Source organism: Bombina bombina, chromosome 10 (assembly GCF_027579735.1).
Source record: "Bombina bombina isolate aBomBom1 chromosome 10, aBomBom1.pri, whole genome shotgun sequence".
Lineage (NCBI taxonomy): Eukaryota > Metazoa > Chordata > Amphibia > Anura > Bombinatoridae > Bombina > Bombina bombina.
Window position 1 is genome coordinate 5,280,885 of NC_069508.1, and position 17,778 is coordinate 5,298,662.

A 17,778-nucleotide genomic window follows, 5' to 3' on the forward strand; every position below is an offset into this window, starting at 1 on the left:
CCATATAAAGCGTTGGTTCAGGCTTAGAACATATATCCACACAGAAATGAGTGTCGCAAATAATTTTAAACCTTTTTAAATACAAGTTACTTTTAAAAAAGGTAAAATATATTCAGTGGCAAGGTTGGCACAAGTTTGTTTGCCATATAAAGCATTGGGTCAGGCTTAGAACTTAAAAATATGAAGTGGTTCATGCCCTGTATATATGCACACAGAAATGAGTGACTCATCGGATTTCAACCCTTTTTAAATACCAGTTTAAATACCAGTTACTTATTCAGAAAAGGTAAAATATATGAAGTGGCCAGGTTGGCACAAAAAAATTGCTATAAAAAGCATTGGGCACGGCTGAAAATATGTATATTCTATGAAGATGTTCATGCCGAGTATATATCATCACAGAAATAAGTGACCAAAAGGATTTTAACACTTAAAATACCAGTTACTTATTCAGAAAAGATAAAATATATGAAGTGGCAAGGTTGGCACCAGATTGTTTGATATAAAAAGCATTGTGACAGGCTGAAAACATGTATATCCTATAGAGAGGCTTATGCCATGTATATAAGCACACATTAATGAGCGTTCCAAAGGATTTTAAAAGTTATTAAATACCAATTACTTATTTAGAAAAGGTAAAATATATGAAATGGCAAGGTTGCCTGCAATGTTTTTGCTCTAAAAAGCGTTGGGCCAGGTTGATAACATGTCTATTCTATAATGGGGTTCATGCCCTGTATATATCCACACATAAATTAGTGGCCCAAATGATTTTAACCCTTTTTAAATACCTTTACTTGATAAGATAAAATATATGAAGTGGCAAAGTTGGCACCAGATTGTTTGCATTGGGCCATGCTGAAAATATTTGTCTATTCTATGATGAAGTTCATGCCGAGTATTTATCATCACAGAAATGAGTGACCCAAAAGGATTTTAACGCTTTTAAAATAACTGTTTATTATTCATAAAAGGTAAAATATATGAAGTAGCAAGGTTGTCACCAATGTTTTCCATAAAGAGCGTTGGGGAAGTCTGATAACGTCTGTCCTATGATGGGGTTCATGCCGTGTATATATCCACAAATAAATAAGTGGCTCAAAGGATTTTAACTCTTTTTAAAATAACAGTTACTTTCTGAAAACATAACCAAGTTTGTTCCACATTTGCTATCTGTTTATTGCAATACTAGCGTTAAAGTCCGTGTAGACGGTCAAAAATGTGTCCAACTTACTAACCACTCCCTTATTTACCCACCTCTCCCTCCAAGAACCTTTGCCTACCATCTGACCTCCCATCCACTCAGATCTCCTCTCTCTTATCCCCCCTCCCTCCTTCACCCTCCCTGCCACTTTCAACATCTAATTTTCTGCAGCGCAGAGATACCACCCGCTCCCGTCTATATCTATCACCAATCCCTCTATCTCTATCACTATCCATATATCCCTCTATCCCTCTATTGCTGTGTCCATCTATCCCTCTATCTCTATTCCTCTATCTCTATTCCTCTATCTCTATCCCTATCTCCCTATACCTATATCCATTTATCTCTATCCATCTATCACTATCCTTCTATCCCTATCTTAACATATTTTTTTTATGCAGCACAGTGGTCCCAGCCTCTCCAGCCCCTCCAGCGATGGGGCTCCCACCTGCCTCCCTCCTTACCCTCCACGCCACCGTTTGGCACCACCGCTGCACAATACAGAAAGGGACACAGATTGCAGAAATGCCTCAATATTGAGGCATAGTGCATTACCATTTTCTAAGCAACCGTTGCAGAGAGGGCCAGTGATGGTGCCGATCGTTGGTGGCATGCGAAGGATAGAAGGGAGGCAGGTGGGTGGCCCATCACTGGCGGTAGGAGGAAGAAGGCAGTAGGGTGTGTGAGAGGGGCAGGAGCGGGTGGGAACGCTTATACTACGGAAAAAGTTGGAAGCTGGAAGGAGGGAGAGGGGGATAATAGATTAGTAAAATAAACTGGGAGAGGGTAGAGTGGTAGGGGAATGAGGGTGGGTAAATACACTACAGATTTTATTTTATATATCTACTGTATATAAAAAATAAAAGCAAATAAATATTAGCTACTGGCAGACAGCTGAAAGTACATAACATGTACGCTAAAAGGTAGAAGGGGGGGTCTGAACAAAGGAGATCCCAGAGAACCATTTACAACCATTTGTGCTATAATTGCACAAGCTGTTTGTTCAGTGATAAACCCAAAGTTTGTGAAAAAGTAAAACATTTTTTTTATTTGATTGCATTTGGCGGTGAAATGGTAGCATGAAATATAGCAAAATGGGCCTAGATCAATACTTTGGGTTGTCTACTACACTAAAGTGAAAATTAAACGTACAAGCTCCCTACAAGCTAATGAATTAACACCTTAACTGCTGGGCATAATACAAGTGTGGTGCGCAGCAGCATTTAGCGGCCTTCTAATTACCAAAAAGCAATCCCAAAGCCATAAATGTCTGCTATTTCTGAACAAAGGGGATCCCAGAGAAGCATTTACAACCATTTGTGCCATAATTGCATAAGCTGTTTGTTGTCTACTACACTACACTTAAGCTAAAATTAACTCTAAAAGCTCCCTACATGCTCCCTAATTAACCCCTTCACTGCTGGGCATAAAACACATGTGGTGCGCAGTGGCATTTAGCAGCCTTCTAATTACCAAAAAGCAACGCCAAAGCCATATAAGTCTGCTATTTCTGAACAAAGGGATCCCAGAGAAGCATTTACAACCATTTATGCCATAATTGCATAAGTTGTTTGTAAATAATTTCTGTGAGAAATCTAAAGTTTGTGAAAAAGTGAACAATTTTTTTTTATTTGATCGCATTTGGCGGTGAAATGGTGGCATGAAATATAAGAAAATGGGCCTAGATCAATACTTTGGGGTGTCTTCAAACAAAAAAATATACATGTGAAGGGATATTCAGGTATTCCTGACAGATATCAGTGTCCCAATGTAATTAGCGTTAATTTAAAAAAAAAAAAAGTGGTTTGGAAATAGCAAAGTGCTACTTGTATTTATTTCCCTATAACTTGCAAAAAAAGCAAAGAACTCAGGACAAAATTTAGAAACTATTTAGCATGGGTGTTTTTTGGTGGTTGTAGGTGAGTAACAGATTTTGGGGGTCAAAGTAAGAAAAAGTGTGTTTTTTTCATTTTTTCCTCATATTTTATTAAAAAAATTATAGTAAATTATAAGATATGATGAAAATAATGGTATCTTTAGAAAGTCCATTTAGTGGTGAGAAAAATGGTATATAATATGTGTGGGTACAGTAAATGAGTAAGAGGAAAATATAGCCCTGGTCCTTAAAGGGACATGAAACCCAAATTTTTTATTCCATGATTTAGAAAGAGCATGCAATTTTAAACAACTTTCTAATTTACTTGTATTATCTAATTTGCTTCACTTTCTTGGTATACTTTGCTGAAAAGCATATCTAGATAGGCTCAGTAGCTGCTGATTGGTTGCTGCACATTGATGCCTCCTGTTATTGGCTCACCCATGTGCATTGCTATTTCTTCAACAAAGGATATCTGAAGAATGAAGCAAATTAGATAATAAAAGTAAATAGGAGTGTTGTTTAAAATTGTATTATCTACTTGAATCCTGAAATAAAATTGTTGGGTTTAGTGTCCCTTTAAGGGTAAGAAAATGTAACAATGGTCTGGTCACTAAGGGATTAATGTTCATTCACAGTGGTTACCCTATAAATCACAATCTGCATAAAACACTGTGAATGAACATCAAGAAGAACAAGAAAGCTACAAAATGTTTCGTTTTCATAATCATTGTCACAATCTATAGCTTGTTTGTTACATTAAAGTTGATTAAAAAAAAAAAAAAAAAGCTTTGAGTGGAGGTCACATGCTTCCTGTCTAGAGTGGAGCTCCACTCTGCAGTTGGACCCTTCTCCACATGTTTCCTGTCTAGTGTCAGTGGAGGTCACATGTTTCCTGTCTAGTGTCAGTGGAGGTCACATGTTTCCTGTCTAGAGTCAGTGGAGGTCACATGTTTCCTGTCTAGTGTCAGTGGAGGTCACATGTTTCCTGTCTAGTGTCAGTGGAGGTCACATGTTTCCTGTCTAGTGTCAGTGGAAGTCACATGATTCCTGTCTAGAGTGGAGGTCACATGTTTCCTGTCTAGAGTGGAGCTCCAGTCTGCAGCCAGACCCTTCTCAGCCTATTTGCTTCCTCCTGAGCCTTGCTGGAAATACATTTTCCTAAGCTATTGTTCCTGCCCAGAGGTTCTCCTGGGATTCCTGATTTGCACCTCAGCCACTCCTCCAAGACTTCCTCAGCCTTCTGTTTCCGCTCGGGTGACGTCATCTCCAGCTGTACTCTTCCTGGTTTCCCCTGCTGCCTTCTCTCGGGGTTCAGCTGCACATTTCTTGTGATTCCTCTAACTTCAGTGGCAGAGACTTCCTCACCTAACACGCAAGTTAACCCCTCCTGATCTCCTCCTCGCCTGGTGAGACGTAGTTACCTCTATTTACTGTGTTATATGCACATAATCTATACCCATGTATATAACTGCAGTATTACTTAGTATACGTTACTCTTTACTGGTTTATATGCACATAATCTATACCCATGTATATAACTGCAGTATTACTTAGTAACACCCTACATTTAACCCTTACCTACAGCCCACAGTTCGCCTGGTGAGACGTAGTACCTCTATTTACTGTGTTATATGCACATAATCTATACCCATGTATATAACTGCAGTATTACTTAGTAACACCCTACATTTAACCCTTACCTACAGCCCACAGTTCGCCTGGTGAGACGTAGTTACCTCTATTTACTGTGTTATATGCACATAATCTATACCCATGTATATAACTGCAGTATTACTTAGTAACACCCTACATTTAACCCTTACCTACAGCCCACAGTTCGCCTGGTGAGACGTAGTTACCTCTATTTACTGTGTTATATGCACATAATCTATACCCATGTATATAAACTGCAGTATTACTTAGTAACACCCTACATTTAACCCTTACCTACAGCCCACAGTTCGCCTGGTGAGACGTAGTTACCTCTATTTACTGTGTTATATGCACATAATCTATACCCATGTATATAACTGCAGTATTACTTAGTAACACCCTACATTTAACCCTTACCTACAGCCCACAGTTCGCCTGGTGAGACGTAGTTACCTCTATTTACTGTGTTATATGCACATAATCTATACCCATGTATATAACTGCAGTATTACTTAGTAACACCCTACATTTAACCCTTACCTACAGCCCACAGTTCGCCTGGTGAGACGTAGTTACCTCTATTTACTGTGTTATATGCACATAATCTATACCCATGTATATAACTGCAGTATTACTTAGTAACACCCTACATTTAACCCTTACCTACAGCCCACAGTTCGCCTGGTGAGACGTAGTTACCTCTATTTACTGTGTTATATGCACATAATCTATACCCATGTATATAACTGCAGTACTGCTTCATTTCTTAGTAACACCCTACATTTAACCCTTACCTACAGCCCACAGTTCGCCTGGTGAGACGTAGTTACCTCTATTTACTGTGTTATATGCACATAATCTATACCCATGTATATAACTGCAGTACTGCTTCATTTCTTAGTAACACCCTACATTTAACCCTTACCTACAGCCCACAGTTCGCCTGGTGAGACGTAGTTACCTCTATTTACTGTGTTATATGCACATAATCTATACCCATGTATATAACTGCAGTATTACTTAGTAACACCCTACATTTAACCCTTACCTACAGCCCACAGTTCGCCTGGTGAGACGTAGTTACCTCTATTTACTGTGTTATATGCACATAAGCTATACCCATGTATATAACTGCAGTATTACTTAGTAACACCCTACATTTAACCCTTACCTACAGCCCACAGTTCATGGGTTTTGTGGATAAAGGTAAAATAATATAAAACTGCCTGCCTGGAATAACTGGGCTGTAAAAGTTTTACTGTTTATTTATTCTTAAAGGTACACAATCCTTCATGTTAGCAATAAATGTATTCCTAATTAAAGGGACAGTCAACACCCATGAAAACTTTCTACCATACCTTAGATCAACAAGAGCCTGCACCGCATCCCATCTTCAATAACACTAGGTGGCTAATCTTCAATGAACATTTAGTTAACAGTGGCAGATATGGCCACCAAACTCCTCCCCCTCCTCCTCCGTACCTTTCTTGTTTTAAATAAATACTCGTTCACAGGGACACTGTTCTATTTCTAATGCGCATGCGCTATATAATTGTGGTACGCTCGCTATTAGAAATAGAACAGTGTCTCCGTGAATGCGACTAAAGAATCTAGCAGAGGATTTGATGCTCATTGGCTGAAGACTTGGAGAAGAAGCCTCCTATGTAACAGGGGGAGGAGTTATTGAAGATGGGATGCGGTGCAGGCTCATTTTTTTTGTTGATCTAAGATATGGTAGAAAGTTTTCATGGGTGTTGACTGTCCCTTTAAGATGATGAAAACAGCCAACTTAAAACAATGTATACAAATTGCAACACATTATAGAGTTTGACTTTTATGGGTTATTACAGAAAGAGAGACATGAGGGAGATACAGTCTGAGAGAGACATGAGGGAGATACAGTCTGAGAGAGACACATGAGGGGGATACGGTCTGAGAGAGAGAGAGACATGAGGGGGATACGGTCTGAGAGAGAGAGAGACATGAGGGGGATACGGTCTGAGAGAGAGAGAGACATGAGGGGGATACGGTCTGAGAGAGAGACACATGAGGGGGATACGGTCTGAGAGAGAGACACATGAGGGGGATACGGTCTGAGAGAGAGAGACACATGAGGGGGATACGGTCTGAGAGAGAGAGACACATGAGGGGGATACGGTCTGAGAGAGAGACACATGAGGGGGATACGGTCTGAGAGAGAGACACATGAGGGGGATACGGTCTGAGAGAGAGACACATGAGGGGGATACGGTCTGAGAGAGAGACACATGAGGGGGATACGGTCTGAGAGAGACACATGAGGGGGATACGGTCTGAGAGAGAGAGACACATGAGGGGGATACGGTCTGAGAGAGAGAGACACATGAGGGGGATACGGTCTGAGAGAGAGAGACACATGAGGGGGATACGGTCTGAGAGAGAGACACATGAGGGGGATACGGTCTGAGAGAGAGACACATGAGGGGGATACGGTCTGAGAGAGAGACACATGAGGGGGATACGGTCTGAGAGAGAGAGACACATGAGGGGGATACGGTCTGAGAGAGAGAGACACATGAGGGGGATACGGTCTGAGAGAGAGAGACACATGAGGGGGATACGGTCTGAGAGAGAGAGACACATGAGGGGGATACGGTCTGAGAGAGAGAGACACATGAGGGGGATACGGTCTGAGAGAGAGAGACACATGAGGGGGATACGGTCTGAGAGAGAGAGACACATGAGGGGGATACGGTCTGAGAGAGAGAGACACATGAGGGGGATACGGTCTGAGAGAGAGAGACACATGAGGGGGATACGGTCTGAGAGAGAGAGACACATGAGGGGGATACGGTCTGAGAGAGAGAGACACATGAGGGGGATACGGTCTGAGAGAGAGAGACACATGAGGGGGATACGGTCTGAGAGAGAGAGACACATGAGGGGGATACGGTCTGAGAGAGAGAGACACATGAGGGGGATACGGTCTGAGAGAGAGAGACACATGAGGGGGATACGGTCTGAGAGAGAGAGACACATGAGGGGGATACGGTCTGAGAGAGAGAGACACATGAGGGGGATACGGTCTGAGAGAGAGAGACACATGAGGGGGATACGGTCTGAGAGAGAGAGACACATGAGGGGGATACGGTCTGAGAGAGAGAGACACATGAGGGGGATACGGTCTGAGAGAGAGAGACACATGAGGGGGATACGGTCTGAGAGAGAGAGACACATGAGGGGGATACGGTCTGAGAGAGAGAGACACATGAGGGGGATACGGTCTGAGAGAGAGAGACACATGAGGGGGATACGGTCTGAGAGAGAGAGACACATGAGGGGGATACGGTCTGAGAGAGAGAGACACATGAGGGGGATACGGTCTGAGAGAGAGAGACACATGAGGGGGATACGGTCTGAGAGAGAGAGACACATGAGGGGGATACGGTCTGAGAGAGAGAGACACATGAGGGGGATACGGTCTGAGAGAGAGAGACACATGAGGGGGATACGGTCTGAGAGAGAGAGACACATGAGGGGGATACGGTCTGAGAGAGAGAGACACATGAGGGGGATACGGTCTGAGAGAGAGAGACACATGAGGGGGATACGGTCTGAGAGAGAGAGACACATGAGGGGGATACGGTCTGAGAGAGAGAGACACATGAGGGGGATACGGTCTGAGAGAGAGAGACACATGAGGGGGATACGGTCTGAGAGAGAGAGACACATGAGGGGGATACGGTCTGAGAGAGAGAGACACATGAGGGGGATACGGTCTGAGAGAGAGAGACACATGAGGGGGATACGGTCTGAGAGAGAGAGACACATGAGGGGGATACGGTCTGAGAGAGAGAGACACATGAGGGGGATACGGTCTGAGAGAGAGAGACACATGAGGGGGATACGGTCTGAGAGAGAGAGACACATGAGGGGGATACGGTCTGAGAGAGAGAGACACATGAGGGGGATACGGTCTGAGAGAGAGAGACACATGAGGGGGATACGGTCTGAGAGAGAGAGACACATGAGGGGGATACGGTCTGAGAGAGAGAGACACATGAGGGGGATACGGTCTGAGAGAGAGAGACACATGAGGGGGATACGGTCTGAGAGAGAGAGACACATGAGGGGGATACGGTCTGAGAGAGAGAGACACATGAGGGGGATACGGTCTGAGAGAGAGAGACACATGAGGGGGATACGGTCTGAGAGAGAGAGACACATGAGGGGGATACGGTCTGAGAGAGAGAGACACATGAGGGGGATACGGTCTGAGAGAGAGAGACACATGAGGGGGATACGGTCTGAGAGAGAGAGACACATGAGGGGGATACGGTCTGAGAGAGAGAGACACATGAGGGGGATACGGTCTGAGAGAGAGAGACACATGAGGGGGATACGGTCTGAGAGAGAGAGACACATGAGGGGGATACGGTCTGAGAGAGAGAGACACATGAGGGGGATACGGTCTGAGAGAGAGAGACACATGAGGGGGATACGGTCTGAGAGAGAGAGACACATGAGGGGGATACGGTCTGAGAGAGAGAGACACATGAGGGGGATACGGTCTGAGAGAGAGAGACACATGAGGGGGATACGGTCTGAGAGAGAGAGACACATGAGGGGGATACGGTCTGAGAGAGAGAGACACATGAGGGGGATACGGTCTGAGAGAGAGAGACACATGAGGGGGATACGGTCTGAGAGAGAGAGACACATGAGGGGGATACGGTCTGAGAGAGAGAGACACATGAGGGGGATACAGTCTGAGAGAGAGAGACACATGAGGGGGATACGGTCTAAGAGAGACATGAGGGGGATGCGGTCTGAGAGAGAGACATGTGAAAGGGGTATTGGGCCTGAGAGGGACACTTGAAGGGGGAACGCGTGAGAGGGGTATAGGTCCTGAGGGGGTAACGCGTGAGAGGGGTATAGGTCCTGAGGGGGTAACGCGTGAGAGGGGTATAGGTCCTGAGGGGGTAACGCTTGAGAGGGGTATAGGTCCTGAGGGGGTAACGCTTGAGAGGGGTATAGGTCCTGAGGGGGTAACGCTTGAGAGGGGTATAGGTCCTGAGAGAGGGGACGCGTGAGAGGGGTGTAGGTCCTGAGAGAGGGGTCGCGTGAGAGGGGTGTAGGTCCTGAGAGAGGGGTCGCGTGAGAGGGGTATAGGTCCTGAGGGGGTAACGCTTGAGAGGGGTATAGGTCCTGAGGGGGTAACGCTTGAGAGGGGTCTAGGTCCTGAGAGAGGGGACGCGTGAGAGGGGTGTAGGTCCTGAGAGAGGGGACGCGTGAGAGGGGTGTAGGTCCTGAGAGAGGGGTCGCGTGAGAGGGGTGTAGGTCCTGAGAGAGGGGTGTAGGTCCTGAGAGAGGGGTGTAGGTCCTGAGAGAGGGGACGCGTGAGAGGGGTGTAGGTCCTGAGAGAGGGGACGCGTGAGAGGGGTGTAGGTCCTGAGAGAGGGGACGCGTGAGAGGGGTGTAGGTCCTGAGAGAGGGGACGCGTGAGAGGGGGTGTAGGTCCTGAGAGAGGGGACGCGTGAGAGGGGTGTAGGTCCTGAGAGAGGGGACGCGTGAGAGGGGTGTAGGTCCTGAGAGAGGGGACGCGTGAGAGGGGTGTAGGTCCTGAGAGAGGGGACGCGTGAGAGGGGTGTAGGTCCTGAGAGAGGGGACGCGTGAGAGGGGTGTAGGTCCTGAGAGAGGGGACGCGTGAGAGGGGTGTAGGTCCTGAGAGAGGGGACGCGTGAGAGGGGTGTAGGTCCTGAGAGAGGGGACGCGTGAGAGGGGTGTAGGTCCTGAGAGAGGGGACGCGTGAGAGGGGTGTAGGTCCTGAGAGAGGGGACGCGTGAGAGGGGTGTAGGTCCTGAGAGAGGGGACGCGTGAGAGGGGTGTAGGTCCTGAGAGAGGGGACGCGTGAGAGGGGTGTAGGTCCTGAGAGAGGGGACGCGTGAGAGGGGTGTAGGTCCTGAGAGAGGGGACGCGTGAGAGGGGTGTAGGTCCTGAGAGAGGGGACGCGTGAGAGGGGTGTAGGTCCTGAGAGAGGGGACGCGTGAGAGGGGTCTAGGTCCTGAGAGAGGGGACGCGTGAGAGGGGTCTAGGTCCTGAGAGAGGGGACGCGTGAGAGGGGTCTAGGTCCTGAGAGAGGGGACGCGTGAGAGGGGTGTAGGTCCTGAGAGAGGGGTCGCGTGAGAGGGGTGTAGGTCCTGAGAGAGGGGTGTAGGTCCTGAGAGAGGGGACGCGTGAGAGGGGTGTAGGTCCTGAGAGAGGGGACGCGTGAGAGGGGTGTAGGTCCTGAGAGAGGGGACGCGTGAGAGGGGTGTAGGTCCTGAGAGAGGGGACGCGTGAGAGGGGTGTAGGTCCTGAGAGAGGGGACGCGTGAGAGGGGTGTAGGTCCTGAGAGAGGGGACGCGTGAGAGGGGTGTAGGTCCTGAGAGAGGGGACGCGTGAGAGGGGTGTAGGTCCTGAGAGAGGGGACGCGTGAGAGGGGTGTAGGTCCTGAGAGAGGGGTAGGTCCTGAGAGAGGGGACGCGTGAGAGGGGTGTAGGTCCTGAGAGAGGGGACGCGTGAGAGGGGTGTAGGTCCTGAGAGAGGGGACGCGTGAGAGGGGTGTAGGTCCTGAGAGAGGGGACGCGTGAGAGGGGTGTAGGTCCTGAGAGAGAGAGACACATGAGGGGGATACGGTCTGAGAGAGAGAGACACATGAGGGGGATACGGTCTGAGAGAGAGAGACACATGAGGGGGATACGGTCTAAGAGAGACATGAGGGGGATGCGGTCTGAGAGAGAGACATGTGAAAGGGGTATTGGGCCTGAGAGGGACACTTGAAGGGGGAACGCGTGAGAGGGGTATAGGTCCTGAGGGGGTAACGCGTGAGAGGGGTATAGGTCCTGAGGGGGTAACGCTTGAGAGGGGTATAGGTCCTGAGGGGGTAACGCTTGAGAGGGGTATAGGTCCTGAGGGGGTAACGCTTGAGAGGGGTATAGGTCCTGAGAGAGGGGACGCGTGAGAGGGGTGTAGGTCCTGAGAGAGGGGTCGCGTGAGAGGGGTGTAGGTCCTGAGAGAGGGGTCGCGTGAGAGGGGTATAGGTCCTGAGGGGGTAACGCTTGAGAGGGGTCTAGGTCCTGAGGGGGTAACGCTTGAGAGGGGTCTAGGTCCTGAGAGAGGGGACGCGTGAGAGGGGTGTAGGTCCTGAGAGAGGGGACGCGTGAGAGGGGTGTAGGTCCTGAGAGAGGGGTCGCGTGAGAGGGGTGTAGGTCCTGAGAGAGGGGTGTAGGTCCTGAGAGAGGGGACGCGTGAGAGGGGTGTAGGTCCTGAGAGAGGGGACGCGTGAGAGGGGTGTAGGTCCTGAGAGAGGGGACGCGTGAGAGGGGTGTAGGTCCTGAGAGAGGGGACGCGTGAGAGGGGTGTAGGTCCTGAGAGAGGGGACGCGTGAGAGGGGTGTAGGTCCTGAGAGAGGGGACGCGTGAGAGGGGTGTAGGTCCTGAGAGAGGGGACGCGTGAGAGGGGTGTAGGTCCTGAGAGAGGGGACGCGTGAGAGGGGTGTAGGTCCTGAGAGAGGGGACGCGTGAGAGGGGTGTAGGTCCTGAGAGAGGGGACGCGTGAGAGGGGTGTAGGTCCTGAGAGAGGGGACGCGTGAGAGGGGTGTAGGTCCTGAGAGAGGGGACGCGTGAGAGGGGTGTAGGTCCTGAGAGAGGGGACGCGTGAGAGGGGTGTAGGTCCTGAGAGAGGGGACGCGTGAGAGGGGTGTAGGTCCTGAGAGAGGGGACGCGTGAGAGGGGTCTAGGTCCTGAGAGAGGGGACGCGTGAGAGGGGTCTAGGTCCTGAGAGAGGGGACGCGTGAGAGGGGTCTAGGTCCTGAGAGAGGGGACGCGTGAGAGGGGTCTAGGTCCTGAGAGAGGGGACGCGTGAGAGGGGTCTAGGTCCTGAGAGAGGGGACGCGTGAGAGGGGTGTAGGTCCTGAGAGAGGGGACGCGTGAGAGGGGTCTAGGTCCTGAGAGAGGGGACGCGTGAGAGGGGTCTAGGTCCTGAGAGAGGGGACGCGTGAGAGGGGTGTAGGTCCTGAGAGAGGGGTCGCGTGAGAGGGGTGTAGGTCCTGAGAGAGGGGTGTAGGTCCTGAGAGAGGGGACGCGTGAGAGGGGTGTAGGTCCTGAGAGAGGGGACGCGTGAGAGGGGTGTAGGTCCTGAGAGAGGGGACGCGTGAGAGGGGTGTAGGTCCTGAGAGAGGGGACGCGTGAGATGGGTGTAGGTCCTGAGAGAGGGGACGCGTGAGAGGGGTGTAGGTCCTGAGAGAGGGGACGCGTGAGAGGGGTGTAGGTCCTGAGAGAGGGGACGCGTGAGAGGGGTGTAGGTCCTGAGAGAGGGGTAGGTCCTGAGAGAGGGGACGCGTGAGAGGGGTGTAGGTCCTGAGAGAGGGGACGCGTGAGAGGGGTGTAGGTCCTGAGAGAGGGGACGCGTGAGAGGGGTGTAGGTCCTGAGAGAGGGGGCGCGTGAGAGGGGTGTAGGTCCTGAGAGAGGGGACGCGTGAGAGGGGTGTAGGTCCTGAGAGAGGGGACGCGTGAGAGGGGTGTAGGTCCTGAGAGAGGGGACGCGTGAGAGGGGTGTAGGTCCTGAGAGAGGGGACGCGTGAGAGGGGTGTAGGTCCTGAGAGAGGGGACGCGTGAGAGGGGTGTAGGTCCTGAGAGAGGGGACGCGTGAGAGGGGTGTAGGTCCTGAGAGAGGGGACGCGTGAGAGGGGTGTAGGTCCTGAGAGATGGGACGCGTGAGAGGGGTGTAGGTCCTGAGAGAGGGGTCGCGTGAGAGGGGTCTAGGTCCTGAGGGAGGGGTCTAGGTCCTGAGGGAGGGGTGTAGGTCCTGAGAGAGGGGTGTAGGTCCTGAGGGAGGGGTGTAGGTCCTGAGGGAGGGGTCGCGTGAGAGGGGTGTAGGTCCTGAGGGAGGGGTCGCGTGAGAGGGGTGTAGGTCCTGAGGGAGGGGTCGCGTGAGAGGGGTGTAGGTCCTGAGAGAGGTGTAGGTCCTGAGAGAGGGGACGCGTGAGAGGGGTGTAGGTCCTGAGGGAGGGGTCGCGTGAGAGGGGTGTAGGTCCTGAGGGAGGGGTCGCGTGAGAGGGGTGTAGGTCCTGAGGGAGGGGTCGCGTGAGAGGGGTGTAGGTCCTGAGGGAGGGGTCGCGTGAGAGGGGTGTAGGTCCTGAGGGAGGGGTCGCGTGAGAGGGGTGTAGGTCCTGAGAGAGGTGTAGGTCCTGAGAGAGGGGACGCGTGAGAGGGGTGTAGGTCCTGAGAGAGGGGACGCGTGAGAGAGGTGTAGGTCCTGAGAGAGGGGACGCGTGAGAGGGGTGTAGGTCCTGAGAGAGGGGACGCGTGAGAGGGGTGTAGGTCCTGAGAGAGGGGACGCGTGAGATGGGTGTAGGTCCTGAGAGAGGGGACGCGTGAGAGGGGTGTAGGTCCTGAGAGAGGGGACGCGTGAGAGGGGTGTAGGTCCTGAGAGAGGGGGCGCGTGAGAGGGGTCTAGGTCCTGAGAGAGGGGGCGCGTGAGAGGGGTCTAGGTCCTGAGAGAGGGGGCGCGAGAGAGGGGTCTAGGTCCTGAGAGAGGGGGCGCGTGAGAGGGGTCTAGGTCCTGAGAGAGGGGGCGCGTGAGAGGGGTCTAGGTCCTGAGAGAGGGGGCGCGTGAGAGGGGTCTAGGTCCTGAGAGAGGGGGCGCGTGAGAGGGGTCTAGGTCCTGAGAGAGGGGGCGCGTGAGAGGGGTCTAGGGCCTGAGAGAGGGGGCGCGTGAGAGGGGTCTAGGGCCTGAGAGGGGGCGCGTGAGAGGGCTCTAGGGCCTGAGAGGGGACGCGTGAACCAGAGATTTCCTGATACTTGCCTTATCTGTTGCTCTCATCCTGTCCTGTTTCTGGTTAACTCATACTGTTTGTCTGTCCCCAGCAATGTGAAGATGACCCAAGGGAAGAAGAAGAAGCGAGTGAACCGCAGTATACTCCTTGCCAAGAAAATTATCATCAAAGATGGTGGCACAGTAAGTGTATGGGGGAATAAACCAGCTTTACTTTATTATATATTTGCTTCAGGCTGACTGTTTTATATCTCTGCTTTTTGCCTAGATTGGTAGAAGGCTCCTTACGTGTGAGTTTTGGCTGAATGGGGGGCACCTCAGTGATGTATTTTATGCCTAACCTTGTGCTGTAGGAAGTTGCCTCTGGTGTCTCTCTTGTCGGTTACTGCTGCTCACCATCTTGTAAATACGTGGGACCTGATTTGTGAAATCTTTTTTTTTTTTTTTAAATAATTTTTATTGAGGTTAAGAATGTGCAATAACAAGCATTTTGAAGTGCAAAAATCACATATATAAACAAAGAAGAAACATAGAAATCGTATTGCCACAATATGTCATCAAATCTGTTACTTCACAAATATGTAGATAATACTAATACTAGAGAGAAACCTCACATTTTCTGATTAAATATATAAAGAATGATTGCCCCTCCAATGTTTAAAGGGGTCACTCATGGGCCCATGCAGATTGAAAGACTCAGGGAGGCGCTCTAATAAGCAGCATGGTCACTCTTGGATCTGAATAAATAAAAATAATAAAACAAAGAAAAATATAGCAGTCTAAGCAGCATTGAAAAAATGACATCTAAGATATAAGGTCACTGTATCTTCCCCATAGCAACCATAAACTAAGATTACGAGTCTATAGGGGCCATTCAAGTCTGATATAGGGTGGGTATTGAAATTGCCAGTAGCATGGAGTTGATACTAAAAAAAAAAAAAAAAAGGAAGTGCTTGAGCATGGTTAGGGTGCAAGAATTTCCATATAGTTAAAGGCGAGAACTAGCTATAATACTTAACATACAGGCTCACAATATACTATATCTATGATAACATCAGCAAGCTATATATTCATTAATCTCAGCCTTATGCCACACTAAGACCCCATTAATGCTGTAACTACGTCACATCAGGTTTATGCCAGAGATATATGTTTTTAAGAACCGTTTAAGTCTGGTGTAGCTCCAAGGCTGTCAGTAACATAGGGTTAAAACTAAGAGATGTGTTTAACCACGGTTGGGGTGCTAAGACTGCTGTAAGAATAAAGGGACTATGATAGATAGTTATTCCCCACCCAATAACTAGGCTTATACCGATCCGGTTCTGTGACAACAACAGCACTGCAGATACTCAATGATCTAAACATGTTGCCATAAGGAGACCCCATAAATACTATACCATTCACACAACAGGTTTACATTAGATGGGTATGTTTGTAGCGGCTATTTAAAACTAGTATAATGCAAGCGCCAAATCTGTCTAAAGTTTGGGGTTGAAAATAAGAATAATTCTTGAACAAGTCTAGGTTCCAAGGGTCTATAAAAATAAAAGAGCTACATTAACTGGCGACATTACCTAATATGTGAGATCATATTATATTAAATCCGGAGTAATATCTGTAGGCAATATATGTGAGGGAAGTACATATAAAACCACAAAGGGACCATATTAGTATTTAACTGAAGTAGGGGCGCTACTGACTGAAGCTACAAAAGACCTAGTCCACCACACCGCCCCGGCCGCCGGCAGTGCGGAAGGATACTAGATCATCTCAATCCCCTTACAACAATGCTAAAATTCATGGGCCCACATTTGACAACCTCTAAGACACAAAACATAAGTATCTAAGGTTAGAAATAACAAGTAAGGTATATGAAGTCCCCTTTAACACTAACATAGTTACTGCGTCAATTCAAAGGCATATGTTATGAAAACTCTAAACAATATAGTTATACATATACCTGTATACTTAAACCTTGTTGGAAAATGGGTTAGATTGTATACATCCATAATCTACCTCCAATAGACACGTAAGAAAGCAAGGAACAAAGTAAACATAAAACCAAACTTTAACTTAATATTATACATGAAACTGGTGTGGAAAACTTTTTTAAGGGACCTATGGGGCAAAGTGGAGCTATATTATAGCAAAGAAACATTTAACATAGCTAATCAGAGCTCTCAGTCCAGAGTGAGCCAAAAACAGTCACTAGCGTCTATCTTTTCTCAAGCTGGATGACTGAACCTCCATGTCAATTATTCACTTTTAGCCGATACCCAACCGTATATGGTTAGGGACAATGACCAGCAAATTAAGCAAGCGTGTTGCAACACCGGAGCAGGCATACTGTGTAGGATCACCTTCATACTTAGGCTCTCTAGGGGTAATGAAAGTCTCAAGCTGCAGGAGAAAGATAGACCTCCCCAGAACCAACAGTTCAGTCTTATCACGCTCAAAAACAGAAACCACTAGATCACCTTGGCTTCCACAGACCCGGTACACAACTTGGTTCCCCTTGGCGATGAACTGTGTCTCCGCTGTGCCAGACGGGCCAGCCGCCTCAGATTCCATGTCAGTAGGACCGTGAATAGGGCGCTGTGACGCAGCAACCTCCCAGGCCTTAAAACAGTGAGCGGGAGGGCAGCCAATCTTTACCGGTAGCTCCGGGTATAGAGAGTTCTCATCTGATCCAAGACAACGCTCAGAAGGTTCCAGGGAGGGAGCGACTCGCTGAGCCGTAACAGCTGAAATTAGTGAGCAAAGGTCTCTCTGCAACTGCTCATAGCTTTGTGAAATTGCATTGCGTATAGCGTGCTCCCAAGCATCCACGGCTGCTAGAGCCTCCATGTTAAGTTCAAAGGTGCCCTGCTCCGATCTTCACCACAAGTGAAAGCTGTGGCGCAAGTCACTGTCCAAGTAGTTCCCAAATTGAGCTCCAACTCCGATCAACTAAGACCTGCTGCTTAGACCTGCTAACCCCGGAGAACCGGGGGGGGGGTGTTGTAAATTTTTCTTCTTTCCATCTAAGCCGCCAAAAGTGAAACGCTCCTCTTGAGGTTAGTTATAGTGATAGTAGTAGGAATAATGGTAATTCTTAGCAGCGAACGATCCAGCTAAGCTTCCTCTATCAGAATACACTGTTGTAGTAAAAGAAAAATTTATATATATAGTGGTATATAACCGATTTTCTCAAGTTTGTGAGGAGCCTATTTTTCTGCGACTGAACATGGCGGCTGCTAGGACACGC

At 48.8% G+C, this 17,778-nt stretch overlaps 1 protein-coding gene across 2 annotated transcripts in view; it reads left to right on the forward strand.

The window, feature by feature from the left end:
• The first annotated feature begins 4,155 nt into the window (after positions 1 to 4,155).
• Positions 4,156 to 17,778, forward strand: part of MFSD14A (major facilitator superfamily domain containing 14A) — a 247,077-nt gene continuing 233,454 nt past the window's right edge. Inside the window, exons 1-3 of one of the 2 annotated variants that reach the window (XM_053693729.1) lie at positions 4,479 to 4,489; positions 14,624 to 14,714; positions 14,800 to 14,821. In XM_053693729.1, the coding sequence (XP_053549704.1) occupies positions 14,704 to 14,714; positions 14,800 to 14,821 (33 nt within the window). In that variant the 5' untranslated portion in view covers positions 4,479 to 4,489; positions 14,624 to 14,703. Of the gene's footprint in view, positions 4,490 to 14,623; positions 14,715 to 14,799; positions 14,822 to 17,778 lie in introns of both variants that reach the window. The other variant, XM_053693728.1, reaches the window with a different exon arrangement.